Source organism: Pezoporus flaviventris, unplaced genomic scaffold (assembly GCF_033815535.1).
Source record: "Pezoporus flaviventris isolate CSIRO_AGI_PZ_B2104156 unplaced genomic scaffold, CSIRO_AGI_Pfla_v1 ptg000041l, whole genome shotgun sequence".
NCBI classification, from domain to species: domain Eukaryota; kingdom Metazoa; phylum Chordata; class Aves; order Psittaciformes; family Psittacidae; genus Pezoporus; species Pezoporus flaviventris.
The window spans coordinates 5,296,081-5,317,927 of NW_026892589.1; the positions used below are offsets into that span (position 1 = coordinate 5,296,081).

General features: G+C 41.9%; 2 protein-coding genes across 12 annotated transcripts in view; one reads left to right on the forward strand and one right to left on the reverse strand.

The window, feature by feature from the left end:
* The window catches only part of MED15 (mediator complex subunit 15), a 30,154-nt gene extending 28,992 nt beyond the window's left edge, over window positions 1–1,162 (reverse strand). For 4 of the 5 annotated variants that reach the window (XM_061465970.1, XM_061465969.1, XM_061465968.1 and 1 more), the window contains exon 1: window positions 975–1,162. In XM_061465970.1, coding sequence (XP_061321954.1) covers window positions 975–1,042 — 68 coding nt within the window. In that variant the 5' untranslated portion in view covers window positions 1,043–1,162. The remainder of the gene's footprint in view (window positions 1–974) is intronic. The other variant, XM_061465971.1, reaches the window with a different exon arrangement.
* Window positions 1,163–1,369: 207 nt separating this feature from the next.
* On the forward strand, window positions 1,370–18,239 carry KLHL22 (kelch like family member 22). 7 transcript variants are annotated; one of them, XM_061465972.1, is made up of 8 exons: window positions 1,379–1,493; window positions 2,699–2,790; window positions 10,594–10,863; window positions 11,757–11,922; window positions 13,084–13,802; window positions 14,640–14,832; window positions 16,110–16,343; window positions 17,101–18,239. In XM_061465972.1, the coding sequence occupies exons 3-8, from the start codon at window positions 10,637–10,639 to the stop codon at window positions 17,476–17,478; spliced, it is 1,917 nt and encodes a 638-aa protein (XP_061321956.1). In that variant the 5' UTR covers window positions 1,379–1,493; window positions 2,699–2,790; window positions 10,594–10,636; the 3' UTR covers window positions 17,479–18,239. The 7 variants fall into 7 exon arrangements, with proteins under 7 accessions (XP_061321957.1, XP_061321960.1, XP_061321956.1 ...); XM_061465975.1 differs by having other exon boundaries at window positions 10,611–10,863; XM_061465973.1 differs by lacking the exon at window positions 2,699–2,790 and having other exon boundaries at window positions 1,370–1,493.
* Window positions 18,240–21,847: the final 3,608 nt, after the last annotated feature.

The following is a 21,847-nucleotide window of genomic DNA, read 5'->3' on the forward strand; positions in this document are numbered from 1 at the left end:
ACATACTGGGCATGATGTGCTGTGGTATGGAATACCCCTTTGACTAATTTGGGTCAGGTGCCCTGTCTCTGCTTCCTCCTGGCTTCCTGTGCCCCTCCTCACTGGCACAGCGTGAGAAAGAAAAAGTCCCTGATCGGGGTAAACATTATTTAGCAAGAACTAAAAACATCAGTGTGTTATCAGCACTGTTCCCAGACTAAAGTCAGAAACACAGCACTGCACCAGCTACTAAGAAGGAGGAAAATGACTGCTACTGCTGAACCCAGAACAATACATAAGGATTTCAACATGACTTTCAGAAGGATGGAACAGTGTTTTCACTCCTGTAAAAACCACCCTTCATACCACAGAAGAACCTTCCATAAAATAGAGAAAGCATGCAGAGCAGCAAAGTAGTTCAGGTAGATATTGTTTCACAAAGGACAAGTGAAAAGGCAACAAACTGAAGTTCACACTAAATCACCCAACATTTTCTATTTATTTTTTGCCCTAAAATGGCAGATGCAAGATAGTAACAGTGGTTTTCATAGGACAGAATATGTCAAACTTGACAGTACTACGGACACTGCCAAAATCAAAGGCCTAAAGCAGATCCTGTCAAGTGGGACAGGAAGCCGCTATTCATGGGCAAGAGGAAAGTGAACGGGAAGGAGAAGCAGAGAAATGAAGTCAAAGAAGGGGCCCGGCTAACCCCTCGCACGGGGTCTGAGTAAATCCTGGTAAGGAGGTCCCCTCCCAGGGGGAGGGTGAAAGGGCCTAGGGAAAAGGAAACACCGGGAACCACGTATGAACCCAGGCAGCAAGGGAAGTGCCCGGAAAGACTCGCAGAGGAGCTCAAACGGGTGGGACACAAACACGGGGCGGGGGGGGAGGGCAGGCAGCCTCGGGAGCAGCGGGAGCCGCTGAAGTCCCTTCGGCAAAGGCCGAGGCCCGCCTGTGGCCTACCCAGCGCTGAGGCCGCAGCCCGCACTCACATCTGGCTGACGAGCTTCTGCCGAAAGGTGCTGCTGCGCCAGTCGGTCTCAGGCCCAGTCACGTCCATCCCTGCCGCTGCCTGCTTCGCCCGCCGCTGCCACCGCACTCCCCTCCGCCGTTCCGCCACCCACCGCCGCGGGAGCGCCGCAGATCCACTACTGTCGCGCTGAAGGCTTGAGGGAAATGGAGCCCCGGCGTGAGCCCCTCCAACTCTCGCGAGAGCTGCCGACGCTCGCAAGGCTCGCTGGGAAATGTAGGCACTCAGCCCTCAGCACCAGCGAGGTCCTGCCGCCGCGGAGGGTGACAGGTCCGGTGCACACTGCACCCAGGAACACGGCAGTTCCGCCGGGTGACCGGGTGGCCCTGGCTACTTTCACCACCACCACCACCCCCCCCCGCCAGCCCCGGTTCCGGCCGCCCCGCCCTCGCGGGGCGGGCGCGTCAAGCACCGTCCCCGTGGGTTCCGGGTCGCACATGAAGGCGGAAGCCGCTGGCGGAGGCCGCCGCCGCCACTCCCGGTAGGTGGCGGGGGCGGCGGAGGAAACAGGGGGATAGGTACCGGTTGGGCCGCCCGGTGCTCCGGGGAGGAGGCAGCCTCCAGCTGGAGCCGGAGTGACCCGTTCCCCCGGGTGCGCTTAGTACAGGAGCCTGCCACGGCTTGGCCCCCCAGGACAGGACCCGGGCAAGTGAGGCGCTGTCCCGCACCTGCCTGCTCGCCGCAGGGATGGCAGCACCGCGAAACCACGGGCGAAGGGCTGCCAGTGGAGACGGGCAGAGTCGATCTGGGGCAGGGCAGGGCAAGGCAGGCACCGGAACGGCGACTGACAGCCGCACGGCCGCCCTCGTCCTGGCAAGGCCGTCCCTTGTCAAGGCCCTGCTGGTCGCATGAAGCCACCGGGGCAGACCCAGCCAGGCCGCGGCTGAAGCCAAGGCCCTGCTGCCTGCATGGAACCCCTGAGGATGCCCTGGCAAGGCCAAAGCCCGTATCCCTGCACAGAGCTTCCCCCGCTGCTTCACTAGGGCTGCCTGAACGGGAGGTGGGGTGAGCAAGTGGAAGGGTAGTGGGTCTCGGGACCTGCAAAGGCATTGTCAACAGGGAAAAACAAAGTAAAACTATAAGCCTGCTTGAACTGTCTTTCACCTCTTAATCACAGGGTTTGCATAGAGTCAGGCAAACTCTTTTAATGATGTGCAACTCCAGGTAGCATTCACCTGCAGAGGAAACTGTTCATTCTGCGTTCCTGATGGGGAAATATATAAGTTATGGGGCAGAGGAGAAACCTCTGTTCCCTGCAGGAGCAAAATTAATGTGATGAATAGTATGGATGAATTCATGCTTGATACACAAATCAGAACTGGAGTATGCTGGAAGAGGCCTTTGCTCTCTTACAAGTCACTTAATTCTTCTATTTGGCACAGAATTAATTACTGCCCATTATTTTTCCTCCTTATATTTTAGACTATTAAAAATCCATTATTTGGTTTCAGCAGTTCAACAATGCAGGTTCAGGTCTTGCAACTAGCTGAGTCTCTCAAGAGAACATACACCACTGGCTAATTTAGAAACTGTCCATTTTAGTATAGTTATTTCTTAGAGAGCTTGATCCTGTAGAAGCTTCATTTTAAAAAGTGTTGTTCTTATTGTGGAAAAGACTTTTTTTAAGGGGCTAAGAGTTTTTAAGATCATTAAAGTAATTCTGTCAAAAGAACGTATTCCTCACAGATTTACCAGATCCACCTGGACATAGAACTGAACACTACATCCTGATTCTGGAAGAAAGATGGAGCCTTAGTGATGGACCACTAGTTTTTAGGGTAAGCAGGTACACCCTGCCTGAATATAGTTGGTTATAACTCTCTTCAAACAAGCAGCTGCTCCATCCAGACCTGAACTTGGCTATTGAAAGACTCAGATGAAAAGCAAATCTTGTTTCAAGATTAGGAATGAGGGGAAAAAAAAAAAAACAATCAGAAAACCAAAAGAGTAGTAAGAGATGATCAGACTCTTAAAAATATGCTGAAGCCATAAAGCATTCTAGCATCTTACTGCATTTTTGGTTTCCTTATTACAATTTCTTGGTAGCATTTGGGCCACCTCCCAAAAATGCACCACAGGAAACTTTTCAGTTCTCTGAATTTGGATAAGTTGTAAATTTCTTATGGATGAGATATTCAAGTTAGAAAATTCATACTCTTTAGGTTATGTTCCTGCTCACAGGGGAGAAATATTTTTAAATATCTGTATTTAGATACATTTCATGGGAGTTTTGCCATATTCTCATATTAAATATGAGGAGTTTTATTCTCAATATGTTCTACAGATAGCTTGTAATAGGCTTGGGGAAAAAAAAACACCCTGAAAGAAATGAATGCCAAAATTTACGAGGCAGCATAGTTTGCAAAAGCTGTTTCCCGAATCACACCTTTTGGTTTCCTCCCACACTTCAAGTGTACTACTAATGCGAGAAACTGAAACTGGCTCAGAAATACAGCACAAGGAGACATGCTTGCATGTTCCCATTAGGGACTTAAAGAAAGATGGCGTGCATAGACCTAGCAAAAGCATCTCATCATCTGATGAGTGTTCAAAACTAACATTGAGATATTATATGGTACCAGATGTCTTCATTCCTTTTTGTGGAAACCTTGGTCAAAAGGAGTGGTTTGGGTCATTTCCTGTATTTGTAGAAGTTCCTAAAATTAAGTGGTATTTCAGGAAGAGAGGGGTTTTCCACACTTGTGAATGCATAGGGATAATTCTGAAAGAAGCACTGCTGAAAAGAGCTTCTGTTTTTATTTCACCCCTCTTCCCTTTTTCTACAAAAGGCATGAAATTGACTTAAGTCACGACTGCACCTAATGCTGTACTCCATTGTCTTACAAGTACCCTTTACAAATTATCATATTGTGATGAATTATTCCAGTATTTGCACTCCAGTTAGAATGAACAATGGTTTTGCTTTTCAGCTTACATTGTTGGTGGCATCACATCTGTTTTCTGAACTATTTTGGCAGGCACCCAGCTGCCTCCCCATTCTGCACGCTCCCTTACTGTTTGACCTGTTTGTTTGTGTGCCCTCTGCCCTGTCAAAATTCTGGTACATAGCCAGGTTCTGCCTATTTGCATCTGCTGAGGGTCAGAAGAAGTAGAGTTTTGCTTTAGTCTTGTATCTTGTCTCCTTGTTAGACCTTCAGCCAAATCCTGGCTTAGATCCTAATTCTCTTTACTCCCTAAGGGAGAGATGAAGGTGTGGGAAGCCTTAGGGCACAGATTTTAAACTTCCTCCAATGCACTAAGACTTTTTAGGGCCTAATCTGTTTGAATCACAGTACAGCACACCCAGAGCACACCATACTGGTTGCTGTGTATTAGAGAAAAAGTGATGAAGATGGCCTTCAAGAAAGAGAACAGACCTGCAACTGAGGGGCACTAGCAGGCTTTAGGAATGGACCAAGAGGAACCATATAGATTTCAATAGCAAAAGTCATGCACCTGAGTCAGAGCAGGCTGGAGACAAACCTGGCTAGAAGTCAGCTTTGCCAAAAGAGAGCCTGGGGGTTCTGATGAGCAGCAAGGTGAATATGGTTCCTCCAACAGGGGCCAGCTTCATGCTGAGCTGTGTTAGCAAGGCAAAGCCAGTAAATTGTGAGAAATTACTATTTTCGCTTTTATTCAGCACTTAAAAGCCCACAAAGCAAGAAGACTGGGTTTGTTAAATACAGAGACAGGAAGAGCCAGCGGCCATTTTTTTAAGTTATCCTATGGGTATAGGAAAATGTAGAGCCAAACTCTTCTTTGTAACACAGAGTGCCAAGGATAAGAGGCAAGTGTTATAAGCTGCAAGAAAAGAAGTTCAGATAGGATAAAGAAAAAAACAAATCTGATGGTTAAGCACTCAGTTTTCCCATTACTGATAATGCTGAAGATTCCACAGTTGACGAGATGAAGCTCTTGGCATCCTGACCTGATTTTGAAGTTTTCCCTGCTTTCAGCAGGAGTTTGGACTAGAAACCTCCCAAGTTTCTTTCCAACCTAAATTATTCTATGATTCTAAGAGCATGGGACCCCCACCAACTGTGAACCACCTGTCCATATGGCAGTAAGCTAAACAGATTTGGATACCCGACACCAGCAAGCTCTAGTTTATTTTGGGCACAGCTGATGCACAAGAAAATATCACTATCTGCGTAAAACACCTCTTGGTAGAGATGTAACTGACAGCCACAAGCTCTTGAATACAAAAATGTCTGAGTTCCCATAGAAACTTAAGTTGGATAATCCTTTCTATATCCAGCCATTTCACTACAGTAGAGGATCAAGGCTGTCAGCACAACTATACAAAGAAAAAAAAACTCCACACCCACTAGTAAGCATCACCCTATGACATGGATGGAGAGCATAAAAGGGGTGAATACTTGTCTATGTATATGTCATACTATGCAATACCAATAACAGACTTCAGTGATGTAAACTCTCTACACTATGTTTAAAGCACAGAATTGGTGCACAGCATCTCTTACCAGAAAATAAAGGCTGAGTGTATTTATGATGGCAGCAGGATGCATCCAGGACATATGTTGACCCAGCTGCTGGGAAATGCTCTGAGGGTTTTGCCATTTATGGGAGATTTTTGTTTAGTTTGTTTTGGGGTTTTTTTTCATTCCTTGAAGTGACCAAATAGCGCATGTCTTCCTATGTTAGGATTGCTTGTAGAAGTGCACATACAGTTACTGACTTCATATGCCTCCTTCCTCTTTATGTACTTGGTACTCAATGGTAATACCTTATCATTAATCACTACACTAACCCACTGTCTCTAAAAGACAAGTCATACAAACATAACTAGTCTCAAATACCTTGTGGAGCCAGCTAAAGACCTCTAGTCTGATTTTCTCTGCAAACTGGTTGGAACAAGGATTTATTTCCCCTTGTTTCTGGATACAGCATCCACAGCACATGAGACAATACTTCTTATCTTTGCTACTGCTAAAAAAGCACAGTGAACAGAAAGTGTTCCTCATCTCTTCCACTTTAGGGTCAATCCTGCAGTACTCAGCCACTGAATCTCACTGTTAACAGATGGACCAGCACTGAGAAACTTTCACAAGAAGAGAGGAAATAAAAAAGGATTACTCGGCTTTTTAGGAACTTGGCTCAGTCACAGAGTTAGTTTTTGAATAACAGAAGTAAGAGAACAAAGGGGACTCAAGAATATCCTGCAAGCAAGAAGCTGACAGTAGAGAGGGTCAAGATAGAAGAAACTTATCTGCACAGTTCAAGGGACTGTGCATTTATATTTGCTAGCAAGGGCCTGCCTAAAGCTCCTTCATTCACAGGGACAGATGCCAGCCTGCAAAAATGGTGTCTCACGGCCTAAAAGCCAACAAAGTTCTTGAGTGGTCAGGAAGAAAAAAGAGAATAGAAGGTTTTCTGCAATGTGCAAGAGGCTGAACAAACCTGTTGTGTCTTTCCATGCAGAACTGTACTGCTTGTACTCCATTTAGATCTTTTTTTTCATAACGGGCAATAAAGATTAAGCAAAATACACATTTGAGGAGGTCACATTAAATTATTTTCATCTCAAAATATACAGAGGTGATTCAACAAATTTTCTTGTAATTCCTAAGGCTAATGAACACTTACAAGGCACAACAATTCCTAAATACTTTAACAGCCAGTCCTCCCACCTAGCTGGTACACCACACATAAAATATCACACTTCCACTGGATGTCTGGACAGTAACAAAGGCACAAAGCACACAGGTCACAGTTAGACACACAGTCTGAGAAGCAAGGTGCTGTGATAACACCAGTATCCCTCCTCAGCAAATCTGTACTCAGTATTTAGAACAACACCCAGATAAATCCACAAAACTATTGGCTCACCAGGCACACTGCATTTAGTCCAGAAAACTGAAACACCAAAACCACCCTACTTCTCTTTCAAAGAAACCCACAACACAACCCACTAACCCTGCTTCAACAACCACTCTTTGTAACTTCCTACTCACCTAACCCCAGCTGCTCCTTGTACAGCTATTACAAAGCTGAGCATACTCAGCAATCAGGTAAATGAATCTTGCTGGCCATCCCTCACAAGCCATTTAATAGTCTTCTACCCTTCTTTGTCTTATGGTCTTTTCTGCCAGCTCCTAAGACTACCTAGGTAGGAGTTAAGGGGGTTTTGGCTCAAAGAAGAGGAATTAACCGACTATGTCAGTCAGACATCTTAGACTAACACCACAAATGTTCATTTTTAATTTTGTAACTTGGAAACAGTTCATGAAAATCATTGTGGTGAGAATTTTTCTAGTCTGTTACCACTGTTAAGCTATGACACCACCCATGCATATTTGTTTATAAGCGTTAAAGCCCAGTTTAGGAGAGTAGGGAGGTACATGTAGCAGGATAGAGGTTCTCTGAGTAGCCACAGTTTATCATAGAATAATAGAATGATTTGGATTGGAAGGGACCTTAAAGATCATCTAGTTCCAACTCCCAACATCGCCCTCCTCCCCCCGATGAATTAATTACAGTGTATTAAGAAAATTCATGTATCCATGTACATAAAGAACTTAAGAGTGCTGGCAAGTTTTAGACAATATACACTGTACTTGCTGGGTAGTATTCTACCCTTTCTCCACAGCAGTACTGGTATTCTAGCAATACATCCAAAATTGGTTAGAACAAATAATTACAGATGGCAAAATACTCACAGGTAGCTCTAAAGAGTGGTGATTTTCTGTGTCATGGTGGCTCTGTCTGCCAAATGCACAAGGCAGCTCTTCTGTTGGTGTAGGTGCATGTATGACCACCCTAATGGACAGTGCAGCTCACCAGTGATGGCCAAAACATAATCCAGGGCCTGAAGCTGAGAACAAGAAGGCACTGCCAAAATTCAGAAAATAGAGTGTAGCAAAATATGTAGGCTCAGCTGTTGACTAGCCAAAAATCAGCTGCACTCCCAGCATCTGTTTGACCACATGGGGCTTACACAGGTCTGCTGGTAAGCAGGGCTGGTTTGTTCAGCTATTGCTAACAGTCATGGGATAATTCAAGTCCGTGTCTACTAGAACTAGCAGTGAGATAAACTCCCTACAGATGTCCCAAACAGCCCCATTTGTCACTTAAAGTTGTGCAGATACTAATGCTCATACAGGCTTCAGAATCCCTGATTATTTTTTATTATTTATTTATTTCATAATACCATTTGATCTTCCTGGTTCCAGTTACCATATTTGTAAGGTTGGATCCATATTTGTAAGATTGGGTCTTTAGCTGCTGAACGCTTCACCCCCTTTCTGTTCTTTTTTTAAGATTATTTGGATACAGAATGTATTCTGGATAGTAACTGTCTATGGATCTATTACTTAAAGATAGACCTAAGTAAGTCTTGACATGATGTGTTTCCTCTCTACCCTGCATGTACCTCTCCCTCTCCAGACCTCTCTCTCTGGACATATTTCTTATCTTTCTATGTCTACAATGCATTTCTTTGCTAACACTTGTTACAAAGGTTCAGTGGCCTGTGCAGTTCCTGTCGTTCCCAGGCAAAACGAGGACAGTGTCTTGCTTAACTTCTCCCTAGCCTCTCTTCCACCAATGACTACACTAAAAGGACACCCTGTAATATCGTATCAAGGTCATGCTGTTTCCTCTACCCAGCAAAAGTCTTTGAATTCAGAAAATAGTTCATTTGTTACATTTAATTCTGCTTTTTGATTCAATGATTTTACAGTCTTAGAGACTTCTTCTGGTACAGCTCTCTAAATAGCTGAAAAGATGCAACCTTTTTTTAAGCATTCACTCTGAAGTGTTAACCACATTAAACCACAAAACCGGAGTTAATGTGGTTTATCTGAATCCGTTCCGAATTTGGACCGTATCTCACCTTACTTTGTTTCTGCTGTATTTATTCCCTTCTAGTGAAGTGGGAAATTTCTGAGCAAGGTCTAGTAACTCTTACTCTTCACCTGCCTTTCTTACTATATGATCTCCCTTGCCTCAATCCATCACTTTTAATATTCCCCAGAAGCAAATCAAATGATACAGTAATGTTTTGTCTGCTTCAAAAGCAGTCATCTTATTTCTAGGAAAAGTCTCTACCTATCATGAAAAATAATCCATTATTCATCTCTTCAGCTGATGATGGATAGTTTCCCCCATACAATCAACCTGAATGTGCTCACAACAGAAGGCTGTCTCATCAGAGCTCCTCTTCTGAGCTGCTTGCCTTGGTTTTCCTGGCAAAGAGCAGACAACAATTAATATGCTTTTTCAGTTATTTGGGGGGGGGGGGGGTATCATCCTATTTATGATGCAATGGCACCTAGCTTCTTTTTGGTTTGGCCAGTGTAGGGTAACTTCCCTCAGGCAGAGCAATAAACATTTCTGGTTTTCTTGGGGTCATCCAGATAGCTCCTTCCTCACTGACCGTACACAGAATACCTTGCAGTACTTTGAGAGCTTTCCAATGCTGCATTCACTGTCTATGGGTGGCACAATTAAACAATGGTTCCATTTCTTCCTTGTTTGTTTGGATTTGATGAGTTTGTTCTGCTTTTGCCTCCCTGACTGCTGGTTACCTCCTGTGACTGTCACTTGTGCCACTAAGCTATTTCCCAGGCTGTTGGAGGAGAGGCTGTTATAACTGCCTTAAGTAGCCATATCAGCTAAGTTATTTCCTTTTGCTAATGTGTTTTGTGGTTGGGGTGAGTTGTTTTTTTTCTAATGTGCTCTGACAAGGGGATAGAGTCTGTGAGCTCTAACTGCTACAACTTCTGACATTCTTCAAAGACAATGGAAAGGGTAGATTACAGGATGGTAGAAGAGGACTCATGAGATTTTGAGAGCTTAACCGCAGACATAAAATGCAAGTCACTTCCAGATAGCTTTTTCAGGTGTTTCCCCATGTGCCATTGGGGACCTTCCTCCAGTGTCAGTGGCAGCCCTAGAAAAAGGTACAGTATCCTTGCCCTTGGTGGTGCCTACACTGGAGGAAATTCCATCAGGGAACCATGGTGAAGTGGAAAACAGTTGTGCATGCTAGCTTGAAGTTGTCACAATAAAGAAACTCACTTTCAGGTCTATGGTTTCAAATAGTATTTTATAGAATCACAGTTGGAAATGCGCTCAGCTAAGGAAAATGAAAAAGCAAAGATAGGGAGAGAGGAGAGCTTTCAGATTCTGTGTTAAATATCAAGAGAAAGATGGAAGGTGCAGTTAATATTGCAGCAAAGTTATCTGAGGATATTAGACAATTTAGAATTTGACAAAATTATGTCCATTTGTTACAAGTGATGCAGAAATGCAAAAGAAAAAAGGGGTTCTGGTCATGGGTTGGGAAGTGACACTCTTGCTAAGAAAAAAACTATCCCCGCATGCTACATAATCTAACTCTTGGACTGAAAACCCAAGAGTCAGAATACTTGTTTGAAAAACCACATTCTGCCACTTTGGTGTGCTGAGGTACACCTGCCTGTCATCATTGTGAATAATTTCTGCAGGGTAGAACTGACTGAAGAGATGGACTGGTTTATTTTCTGTGGTAGGCGGGGATCAGAGGACCATTTGTAAAGCAAAAGGCACAAACCTTTGCTGATTCTGTTGTCTCACAGATTTCATTCTGCTACAGCTGGTGGCTGAGCATTTCTGCCTGGGATGGCGGAGGATCAGGAGCTGACTCAGACACACAAAGCTCAACTCGCGCCCTCCCTTCAGCAGCGCACCAGCAACACATACCGCAGTGCAGAGCACTCTCAGGCCTTGCTCAGTGGCTTGGTATCTCTCCGAGACAGCAGCATCCTCTTCGATGTAGTTCTGGTAGTGGAAGAGAAACCTATTGAGGCTCACCGCATACTCCTAGCTGCATCCTGTGACTATTTCAGGTACACTTCAGTATGGCAGTAATGAACATGTCTGAATGTTACTCAAACCTGCAGCATCCAAATCTTCTATCTTGGCATGCTGTTTCTGGATGTAAAATTGGACTCATAAGATGGAGCTGAATGTGTTTCAAAATACTAAGTATGGCCTTATTCATCTCTGTTATTTCTCTACAGACATAAAGCTCTTGTTCCTGCACACTGAGCTTACCTCCACTAAATTCAGTGCCTGTGGTACTTTGAGGTATAGAAAGAATATATATGAACAGATGGCTTCTGCATAAATGCACTCTGGTTTTTAATATATCCTTAGCGTTGTAACACTTTGCACATTGTGGTGATCATTTCATAATACACAAAAAGTCACTGGAAGTGGGTCACTCTGTTACATGCCTATAGTGTGACTCACTGTCCATTAAACCAGGCACTCCCCTTGTCAATTTGGCTAGCAGTTTCTTGAAGTGACTTTATTTTCAGAGAGCAAACAAATAAATCCCAACGCAAGCCAGACAAACTTTTAACTGGAGGAAGAACTGCTCTAGCATAACAAAAATTGTTACAGTCCAAGTTCCTCTTTTTTTTCTCCTCTCCAACACCCAGAGTATCTGCCTCTGCCCATTGACTATCCTGTATTCAAGTCTTCAGCTGTAAATCTTACCTTTCAGATGGCCCTTAACTGTTTTCCTGCAGAATGAAGAGTATTACTTTCTTAGGTTCCAAAGGCCTGTACTCTTCGTATCACTGGCTTAGAGAAGAGGTAATCCCATAAAAGTGTCTGGCTAGGCTTTTATCTTTCTGAATACTTTTTATGTTCCCAGGACAACGTAAGATGAGCAAACTGAAAACAGCTTCAAAGCAAATCTGCCATAGCATTTGCCATTGTCTTTTTTTTACAGAGGAATGTTTGCAGGAGGACTAAGAGAGATGGAACAAGAAGAAGTTCATATTCATGGCATCTCCTACAATGCGATGTGCAAAATCTTGAACTTCATTTACACTTCTGAGCTGGAACTCAGTGTGAACAGTGTACAGGAAACCTTAGCTGCAGCCTGTCAGCTTCAGGTGAGGTGCTGGGAGATACGACAAAAAACAAGCAAAAAACAAAAGCAACAATAAAAGAAACAGAAGACCTGGATATCTGATTAAACGGAGGGTTAGGAGGTGAATAATGGGTCTGATGAGAAGAATTTCTTTGAGATGCTGTTTCCACTGGAACTATGGAAGGGTAGGAACAATTAATGAGTAGTTGCACATCTCATTTGTGTCAATGGCTTTATTACTTATAAACATATACCATTTCATCTAGAGGACTATTTTATGTAGCACTTACTTCCACTGATCTGCTTATGAAGTAGAATACTTCTGGCCTATGGTAAAGGACAGGGCTTGCTGCTCTGAAACTGCTGTGCGGCTCAAGACCTTCCCCAGATTTGAGTGGACAGGCACATAACCTCCCCTGACCCCATCACTACAGGAAATCCTGCCATTATAGTTTCTGCACTAAGTGCAGAATTCAGTGTGCCTTTAAGATGAGTTTTTTTCTCTGATTTCGCCTGCAGCTAACTGCTGCACAAGGCTTTGGTACTAAACCTTAAACTTTCTGAGTGCTTGCTTTGGTTGGTTTCTACAGAATCAGCACCACTCTGTAGCAGAGGGGGTCTTGGACAGCAGTTAGTTCTTTGTTTGCCATCAGTTGCTCCTGCCAGATACAACTTCAAATTGTTTTCGTAAGATATTCATTTTCCTTTCAGATGGCTTCCTGTGCTCGAGTGATGCACACATATTTGTTATAGGTACAGTCTTTGATACAGTATGTCTATCTATAGTGCTCTGAAAGAACAATTGCAAAGTGACTGTAAACCTGGCTTTCACCATGTCCTCCCAGAGAGCTACAGCTTGGTGCCATGCTAACAAACCAGACAGCCTGGCTGTCAAATGTCCCATGTGTCTTCTTGGAAAACACATTGCTGCTGCACATGAAGCCAAACTCATAGATTTGCAGTATAGGGTGGCTAGAAGATCTATATTGTTTTCATCTACCTACCCATGTTGAGTTCTTTTGCTCTGGAGAAAGGTGAATTGGGCACAAGTGAACATGGTGATCAGACTGAGGAGAGCAGTCATCTTGTGGACAACTTTCTTACAGTCGTCCCAGCTTCTATCACCTGTCTCTCGAGTGTGAGGTAAGAGGTGTCTGAAATTAAAAGTATCTCTCTCTTGCAGATTCCAGAAGTCATTAAGTTCTGCTGTGATTTTCTCATGTCCTGGGTAGACGAAGAGAACATACTCGATGTATACAGACTAGCTGACCATTATGACTTGAAACATTTGAGTGATCAGCTGGACTCCTACATTTTGAAGAACTTTGCATCTTTCTCAAGGACACAGGTGTACCGACAGCTACCTTTGCAGAAGGTCTATTCCCTTCTCAGCAGCAATCGTTTGGAAGTTAACTATGAGTTTGAAGTTTATGATGGGGCACTTTTTTATCATTATTCACCAGAGCAACTGGAGACAGATCAGGTCTCCCTGATGGAGCCCCTTAAGCTACTTGAGACAGTTCGTTTTCCTCTTATGGAACCTCAGATCCTACAAAGGCTTCATGACAAATTAAGTCCATGTCCTTTAAAAGATACAGTTGCAGATGCATTAATGTACCACAAGAATGAATGTCTTCAACCAATGCTTCAGAGCTCCCAGACACAACTAAGATCAGAGTTCCAGTGTGTAGTAGGATTTGGAGGGATGCATTCTACTCCATCCATTGTCCTCAGTGATCAAGCCAAGTATCTGAACCCCTTGTTGGGAGAATGGAGGCACTTTACAGCTGCACTAGCTCCCAGAATGTCAAACCAAGGGATTGCTGTTCTCAATAACTTCGTATATTTAATTGGTGGAGACAACAATGTAAGTGGCTTTCGAGCAGAGTCAAGGTGTTGGAGGTAAGATGACGATAATCCTGCCATTATTTTTGTTACCACCCTGTTGCCCATCTCAGAGTCAATAAGACAGCAAGGTCTATATGCTTGCTAGATGAAAGATTAGGAACTGAGCAGGGGCCTCACTGAAGTAAAACACAAGAAATAAGGAAATGAGCCTTATAGTAACAGGAAGCTTCCAGCAGAGCTTATGGGACAAAGCCAAGCCTGACAGGGTAGAAACAGTACTCTCAAGAGTATTACATGTTCTACTTTCTGTCTTGTTGGAGGGGGGAAGTATTAAAGGTGCTGAAAACAGTAATGAAGCTAGAATCCTAGATTGTCTAAATGCTTTTGAGCTAGGATTTTCTATAAGTACTTTGTGGATTTAGTTACCAAAAAGGATTTTTAAAGAAAATGCTACTACTGGTTGATTTTCAAGAATTTGTGTGCACAATAGTGGCATTCCAGGGTCCTCTTATATTCTTTTGTGCCAGAAAAAGAAGCAGGAGGATCAGGTTTAGACCTTCATGCTCATTACATCACAAAACCAGATAAAAACCCTTTTGTCTTTATACTGTGGTCATGTTTACCGGTTTTACTGACAGCAGTGTATAAGATAATGGAAACCCTAGGCTTTTATAGCATGATTATGTCAGCTAAAATACATCTTCTAAAAATAGAATAAACCAACTTTGCTAATAATAAAATGCTGACAAGGCCAAATTTCACCCCACTTACAGCTGAGCTCAATTTCAGCCAAAGACAGTACAGTAACCCACATCTGTGGTGCTGTCTGGTATTCTACCAATGATTCTGTGGCTGTATGAATAACTTTCTTTGATCCCATTCTTTTACAAGGTATGACCCTCGACACAACAAATGGTTCCAGATCCAGTCCCTACAGCAAGAGCATGCTGACCTCAGTGTCTGTGTTGTGGACAACTATATCTATGCTGTCGCAGGCAGAGATTACCATGAAGACCTGAGGGAAGTGGAGAGGTATGACCCTAAAAGCAACACTTGGGAATATGTGACACCTCTGAAGAAGGAGGTAAGTAGTACATTAGCCACACACACTACTACAGTTCCCCAGTTCCTGATATAATCTTTTTAGATGCTTTTCTCATTTGTAGCTTTAAATCTGCTGATATTCAGATGGGAAACAGTAGCCTCTGTATATGGGATAAATGAATATCAAGAAAGGAGAGTAATAATTTATGTAAATAACATTTTGAGGCTAAATGCCTTTTTATTCCTGTTTTCTTGTTGTTTTCCCCTGCACCTTCGTTGTGTTAATCCGTAAAGCTATTTAAAATTGAACACGTAGCCTCTGGGAACAGGAAGTTCCCATTCTTCCTAGGCAGGTAAATTGTAAGACACAGTAGTACAAGTTTCTGATCACAGTCCTGAAAACATGCTTTACTCCTGATCAGAGAAGATACTGCCCAGTAAAGAGGGTAGATCTGTTTCTACAGACTACTTAGTTCCTGGACACAGAACTGAGATTGGGTAACAAGTTCTGATGACAATAACCTATGTGGTGCAGAATCACATCTAAGCCAGCTAAACATAATTTCAAATTACTCATTTGGTATACATGAGTGAATAGGTCTCTTATGTCATCAGTACCCTTTATTCTTCAAGAACAGCTATTGCCAAAGTAGCAGTCATGACCACAGAAACCAGGAAATGGTAGAGTGACATGGGAATTGGGGTTATGAGTGCAACAGTTTGTTCTGAGTTTTAGTAATGCTAAAAAAGGCAAAACTTTCCATTTCCATGTTAAAAGTGTTGCAAAGATGAATACAGCAAATAATAAATAAGTAAGTAAATAAAACCAAACAAAAAACAACTGCTTGATGAATCTTGGTTAGGGAAGAAAACTAAAATCCTGAGTAATCTTTCAAGAAACTATGCGTCAGTGCTGAGAATATAAAAAGCCTTAAGATCCAATTGAGTGCTGCTGAGTGAGAGATGTTGCATTCCTGATAACACTGCTTGTGTAAGAAAAATCTCCACAAAAAAGGCTTCCAAGTGGACTTCGGAGAAAAATAATAGTATGACTGATCTTCTGATCAAGGAGTAATAAAAATGAGACCCCACTGCACTTCTGGAAGTTTTAGAAATTCTAGTATATTTCATTCAGAAATTTACACTAACAGCATAATCACCTAGAAACAGACTTTCTAGAAAAAAATCCTTCCAGATGTTGGTATCTGCATAACTCATAAACAATGTTACTCACTTAATGTCTACTCTGTACTTTGAAACTGGGAGAAATACACAAAACCAGAGCTCAACCTCTTGCTTTCCCATGCGGTGATACAGGTATATGCACACGCTGGAGCAGCACTGGATGGAAAGATGTATATTACTTGTGGGAGGAGAGGAGAAGACTATCTGAAAGAGCTACAATGTTATGACCCAAAGATTGACCGCTGGGACGTTTTAGCAGATGGTCCAGTGAGACGCGCTTGGCATGGGATGGCTGCACTCTTAGGAAAGCTCTATGTCATTGGAGGAAGCAACAATGATTCTGGCTACAGAAGGGATGTTCACCAGGTAGGAGCATATCATACCTGTGCCTCTCCTGGGAGAAGCTGTTTCTTGTGGATGATTGCACTCTGATGTAATGTCTTTCTCCCACTAAGTAACTGTCTGCCCAGCAACAGCTACTGCACCAGGTCACCCCACTCAGCTGCAGATCTTGGAGTGATTTATTTACTGCTGTCTGTCTTGGATGCACTGTCTATCCCACAAGGCATTGAAGCTCTAGCACTTGATGTTATTATCAATTTTAAAACATATTTGATGGATAACATTCAGTGACATGTACATACCCAATAAGCAGCACATCAACTAAATTTACTTTACATTATCTTCTCACATGGTTTTTATTCCTAAGTCAAGGACCTTTGAATTACCAATATGTAATTGCAGGACAGAGTTGTTAAGGATAGGTTGGATGGCAATTGTATAATGCAATCAAATGTACAGTACCTGATGATAAGTGATGGCTGAAGAGAATTCTGGAGTCTTATTCCAGCTTCTAGAATTGCTAGAGACATAAAGAAAACACAATAATTAACTGCAAGAACAAAGCCAATGAAGATGACAGAAATACATCTACCTGAAAAGCATATCTGAATGATAAAAAGGTGCTTACAAATAAAAGCAGTTAGCCAAGGGTTACCCAATGAAACCTAAAACCTAAAGACTGATGTTACTGTATGGCTTCCTAAATAGCTTGCCACATGGCCAGCCTCTGTCACTAACATACAAGTGCAATTTTGGGTAATCTCTTTGGGTTTTCTTACAGGTTGCCTGCTATAGGCCAAGCACTGATCAGTGGACAAATGTATGTCCACTTCCTGCAGGACATGGAGAGCCAGGTATTGCAGTCTTAGACAACAGGATCTATGTCTTGGGAGGCAGATCCCACAACAGAGGAATCCGCATGGACTATGTCCACATTTACGATGCAGAGAGAGACTGCTGGGAGGAAGGACCCCAGTTGGAGGATGATATTTCTGGGATGGCTGCCTGTGTCCTTACTTTGCCAAGGGCTATTTTAATGGAAACAGAGAAATGGTTCTCAGAATGGCATGCAGACCGCATGAAGTATCACCTTGACTTTCCATCAGAAGTTATGAGCGTATCAGACTGGGAGGAATTTGATAATTCAAGTGAAGATTAGAAAACTTTAATATTTATTTTTTTGCCAGTGAATGAGGAAACTAAGGCTTGAAGAAAATACTTAAGAGATTTTATATGTCTTTCTTATATGCATAAATCAATATTTAAAGGTTTGGAAAATAAGTGTTCTGCACAAATGCCATTCACAGTCAATACCTGCCCATCTGCAAGTGTTCTGCACAAAATGCTGCTTACATTCAGTACCTGCCCACCTGCCAGAAAGCAGCATTCTTAAAGTAACCACAGAACTGCCATTTTCCCAGGTAAAATATAGAGGTTCTTTTGCTTTGAAGGATACTTTTCTCAGTCTTCAGCATGGACAATAAAAAAGGCACAGAAGGCTCAGCTTGACTAGCTTCTTTCCTTCCAGCTTTTAGCTTGAAATAGCTTTTTGAGAGTTGGGGTGGTTTTTTCCCTATTCTTTTTGGTAACAAAACTTCCTAACCATCTTAACACAGGGAGGTAACACTTAGTGTCTCCCTCCTGTGCCAGGTGTCAGACAGCTTGATTGCTTTTTCAGCAAGACTGAACATACAGAAACGGGAACAGTAGCAAGAAAGTCTGAACCTTCATCTCATCTGGGCATGCAGCCATCTTTGTAACTGGGTTAAAGTCTGTGAACTGACACCCACTCCTGAACTTCTCTACTGCAAGTTCTGTCAACACAGTGGAACTCTCTCTGTACAAATTATGGCAATCTCAACTGTCAGACACATTTGTTCACAAGCATAAATTAATAAATCCTTGTCAGAACTTTTTTAACTACTGTTTCAGTTTTATTAACTGTGATGTGGAGTCTGAAAGGTAGTGATCTTAAATTAAATCCTGTAGTACTACACTAGAACCAGTGAAGTTACACCAGCTTAGGAGAAGGCAATTTTTTTTCACTCTTTTAGTTTATGCTTTAGAAGAGAGTAGAGATTGCTTTGCCACAGTAGAAAAAAAAAACATAGTAAGATAACTAGAGGTATTGAAGAGTACACTGCTCCAGGACCCTGCAGTAGCTGAACTAATGCCAAGGACATAATACAGAAATACTTCAGCTCAGAAAGATAAGGCATGTTAATCTTTCCTTCATGAGGCCTTAAACTAATTGGCTTCTGACTACCATCTTGCTTACCATTAGTTTAGAAGCTGATTTAAAGGCTGAACCAGTGTGATACCTGAATACTACGGGATCCTTACTCTTAGGCGAGAAGTAACCCATGCCACCAGAAAATCATGACAAACTACCAGAAGCTTTTAAATCTTGTAGCAATAATGAGGTTGCAGAAGAAAGGCAAAAACAGTGACCATCAGAATGACACACAACTAGTGAAGTATCATTATATCATGACAAATATTGCACATTGACCTGCTACTTCAGAGAAATTGAAGATACCACCGTTACTTGGGGATATTTTGTTTAGGGAAACAAAGATGATTTCAAAATGGACCTAGATGACTGTACATTAGTAGACTGGGCATCTGGAAAAGATTGAAGAGTATTTGTACACCTCTTTTAGTAAGCTCAGCAGCTTATTAAAAGAGGGGCATTTGTCAGATTTTTTTCTCCAGCACTGTCAGTTTTCATCTCAGCCTGTGAACCTTTGCCAGTTGGCAAATAAAACACAAGACTTGGTAACTGCAGGAAGTCCTGATGATGAGCTGCTTCAGAAAATCTCTTTTAATAATGAACTCTGAACTGCACATGGAGTCTGGAAATACAGACTTTACTACACTGCAGTGCTGGAGACTGACCAGTATTCCTGTTTTGCAAACAGAGTTATTTTTAATCTGTGAGAATTTCATGTAGCCCTCAGATATAAGGACAGATTTCTCTGACCTGGACATCACTAGAACCACTCCTTCCAGACTGCAAGTGTTGCAGTGGCAATTTGTTTCGTCTGCAAACAAGTGATTCAAGACTTGTAGTGCTCCAGGTCATACTCCAGACCCAGCTGCTCTAACTAAACCCAGACATCTAACTCAAGTCTGATGCTTGCAGTGCATTTTCAGTTTTAACTTGCACTAGCTCAACAGACCAGTGATACCCTATGTTATACAAGTGAAAATATTATTTAGCCTCTTTCATGATAATAAAGTAATCGGTTTTTGCCTGGCTTCTTTTCTTATGTATACTACCAATATATAGAGAGTATTACTTATAATTACAACCAACCAGGCTCATTCTTAGATTACATAGGATAATGTAAGACATTCATGAGTAATTATTAAGCTAAAGAAACACCTTGAGAAAACTCATGTTTGGTTGGATTTTTTTCCCCAAGCTTCTACCCCATCACTCCTTCTGTGTTTGAATACTGGTTTTAGTCAGTCAGGTGATTTTCCAGTTATCAGTATATGCAATCTTGTGATCACATTATTTACTAAGTGTTGCAGTTGGATGCTGTGCAAAGCAAATCAATATAAGGCTTAGAATGCAGTTACAAGGAAATTCCTTTTCCTCAAAGTGGATTATCTGCCTTAGAGAGGAGTGATGCATTATTTCTTTCTGGGTTTTGTTGGTTTTGGTTTGGGGGGATTTTTTTAGTTACTTGTATAATATCCCTGAAGTGACATGAACTAAACCTAAGGGCAGCTATTACATATTTTGATTTGATAAAAACAAAACTTCTGCTGCTTTCACCCAAAAAAATTCTTTCCATCTGAGCGTAATGTGACTGCTGAAATTTATGGTATGAACTATCTTACTTGCATGTATTTTGTTTAGGAAAAAAAACGCACAGATTTAAGCTTAGATCAAACCATCCTAATCATTTAGCAGTAGCTCATTTTAGTCTACCATGTACCTCTACAAACTAATACATAGGTGAAACAATAATAAAATTGCTTTGCTTTAAGATTGGAAATTTTATCTAACTCAGCAGATATAACGCACATCGTTCTTGTTTACTACAGTTACCTATATAAAGAAATTGCAGGAGAGATTACAGATTGATACAGAGCTGTAATTCGTATTGATTGTTTTTCCTATCAAGAATGATGCTTCAGGAACTCAGCCTTCAAGAGCCTACTTAAACTTTGCATTATGTCAAGCAAAAGAGATACCCATAGGGATTTTAGGCTGATTCCATATTTTTTAATTTATAAATTCTCTGATCTTCTGAATATGGCAGTCTTGTATCCTACAGTGAAAAGCATTTGCTTTACAGGGAGTCCTCAGAGACAGTATAGCACAAGATATTGCAGACACATGGAAAATAAACTAAAAAAGCTTTAAGTTATTTCTGGTCTGTAAGAGAATAGCCAAACAACTCTTCCAGAACTAAGTGGTCAAAATATTAGCACTTACACTGCTGATAGTTTAGGAGGTCCAAGTTTCTTGATGATGTGTTTTCCTATTTCCTGCTAGCACAGCGGTAAAGCTGTATAGGCATATTAGTTAGGTGTGTAATTAGTGGACTTGCATCCTGAAGTATTTTCAGGCTTCCACATTTGGAGAAGTGATTGTGGTTGCTTCAGTTTTTGTTTCATAAATGCTTCCACTACTGTATTTCTTCTCCAGATGTCTACCTCCAAATCCAACATATCTTTTCCCATTTCCTTATGGTTTAAATTAGGGTTGTTAATTTTGCATTGGAAGCATACACCATACTTGATTTGAAAGAAATAAGGATTCTCATTTTATACCCTTGACAGAAATATATTTCTTACTTAGAGGCCAGCCACATAAACAGTTTATTTGGCATTTGGCCCAGCTGATGGGGTCAGAAGCTTCTGGTGGAAGGAAGAAGGAGCAGCTGGGCACAGCGAAAGACAGACAGCACCTTCTCAAGGGAATATTGCCAAGTGAGTTTTCATTTCACTGGCAGCTGATGCATTTTAAGAGCTCCCCACCTCCTCTGCTGTGCTACAACTATTTGGTCATGCTCTGAGAGTGGAAGCTGCCAACAGGTAAGACAAAGAGCAGAAATACATTTATATGTCATAGAAAGATTATGTGGTGTCATACATTTATCCATTCTTCCTAAACCAAATGCAGTTGTAGAGATGTAATGCGCCTGAGATGACTGTATTCTAGGAAGTTGCAGACCAGTCTTACCAGATAACATTAATGATCTTGAACAAGTCACTTTTTCCCTTATAATCCAAGTAGAATATGGGATCTTTTACTTAGAAGAGCTGGCCTAGTTCAACCACAGTTATTGAAACTGAGGAGGGAATTACTGAAGGATGCACACAACCTGTGTACATACAAGTTCAGAACAGCTAATTGTAGCAGCTCCTTCCAAACTGAAAACCTCTCTGTGCCTTAAAATCCATTCTGGATAAGAAGGTGTATGTGCTGATTCTCCAGCATCAGTCCAGCTCCATGTAGTATTCCACAAAATCTAGTTTATAATTAAATACTATTTATTTCTGACATG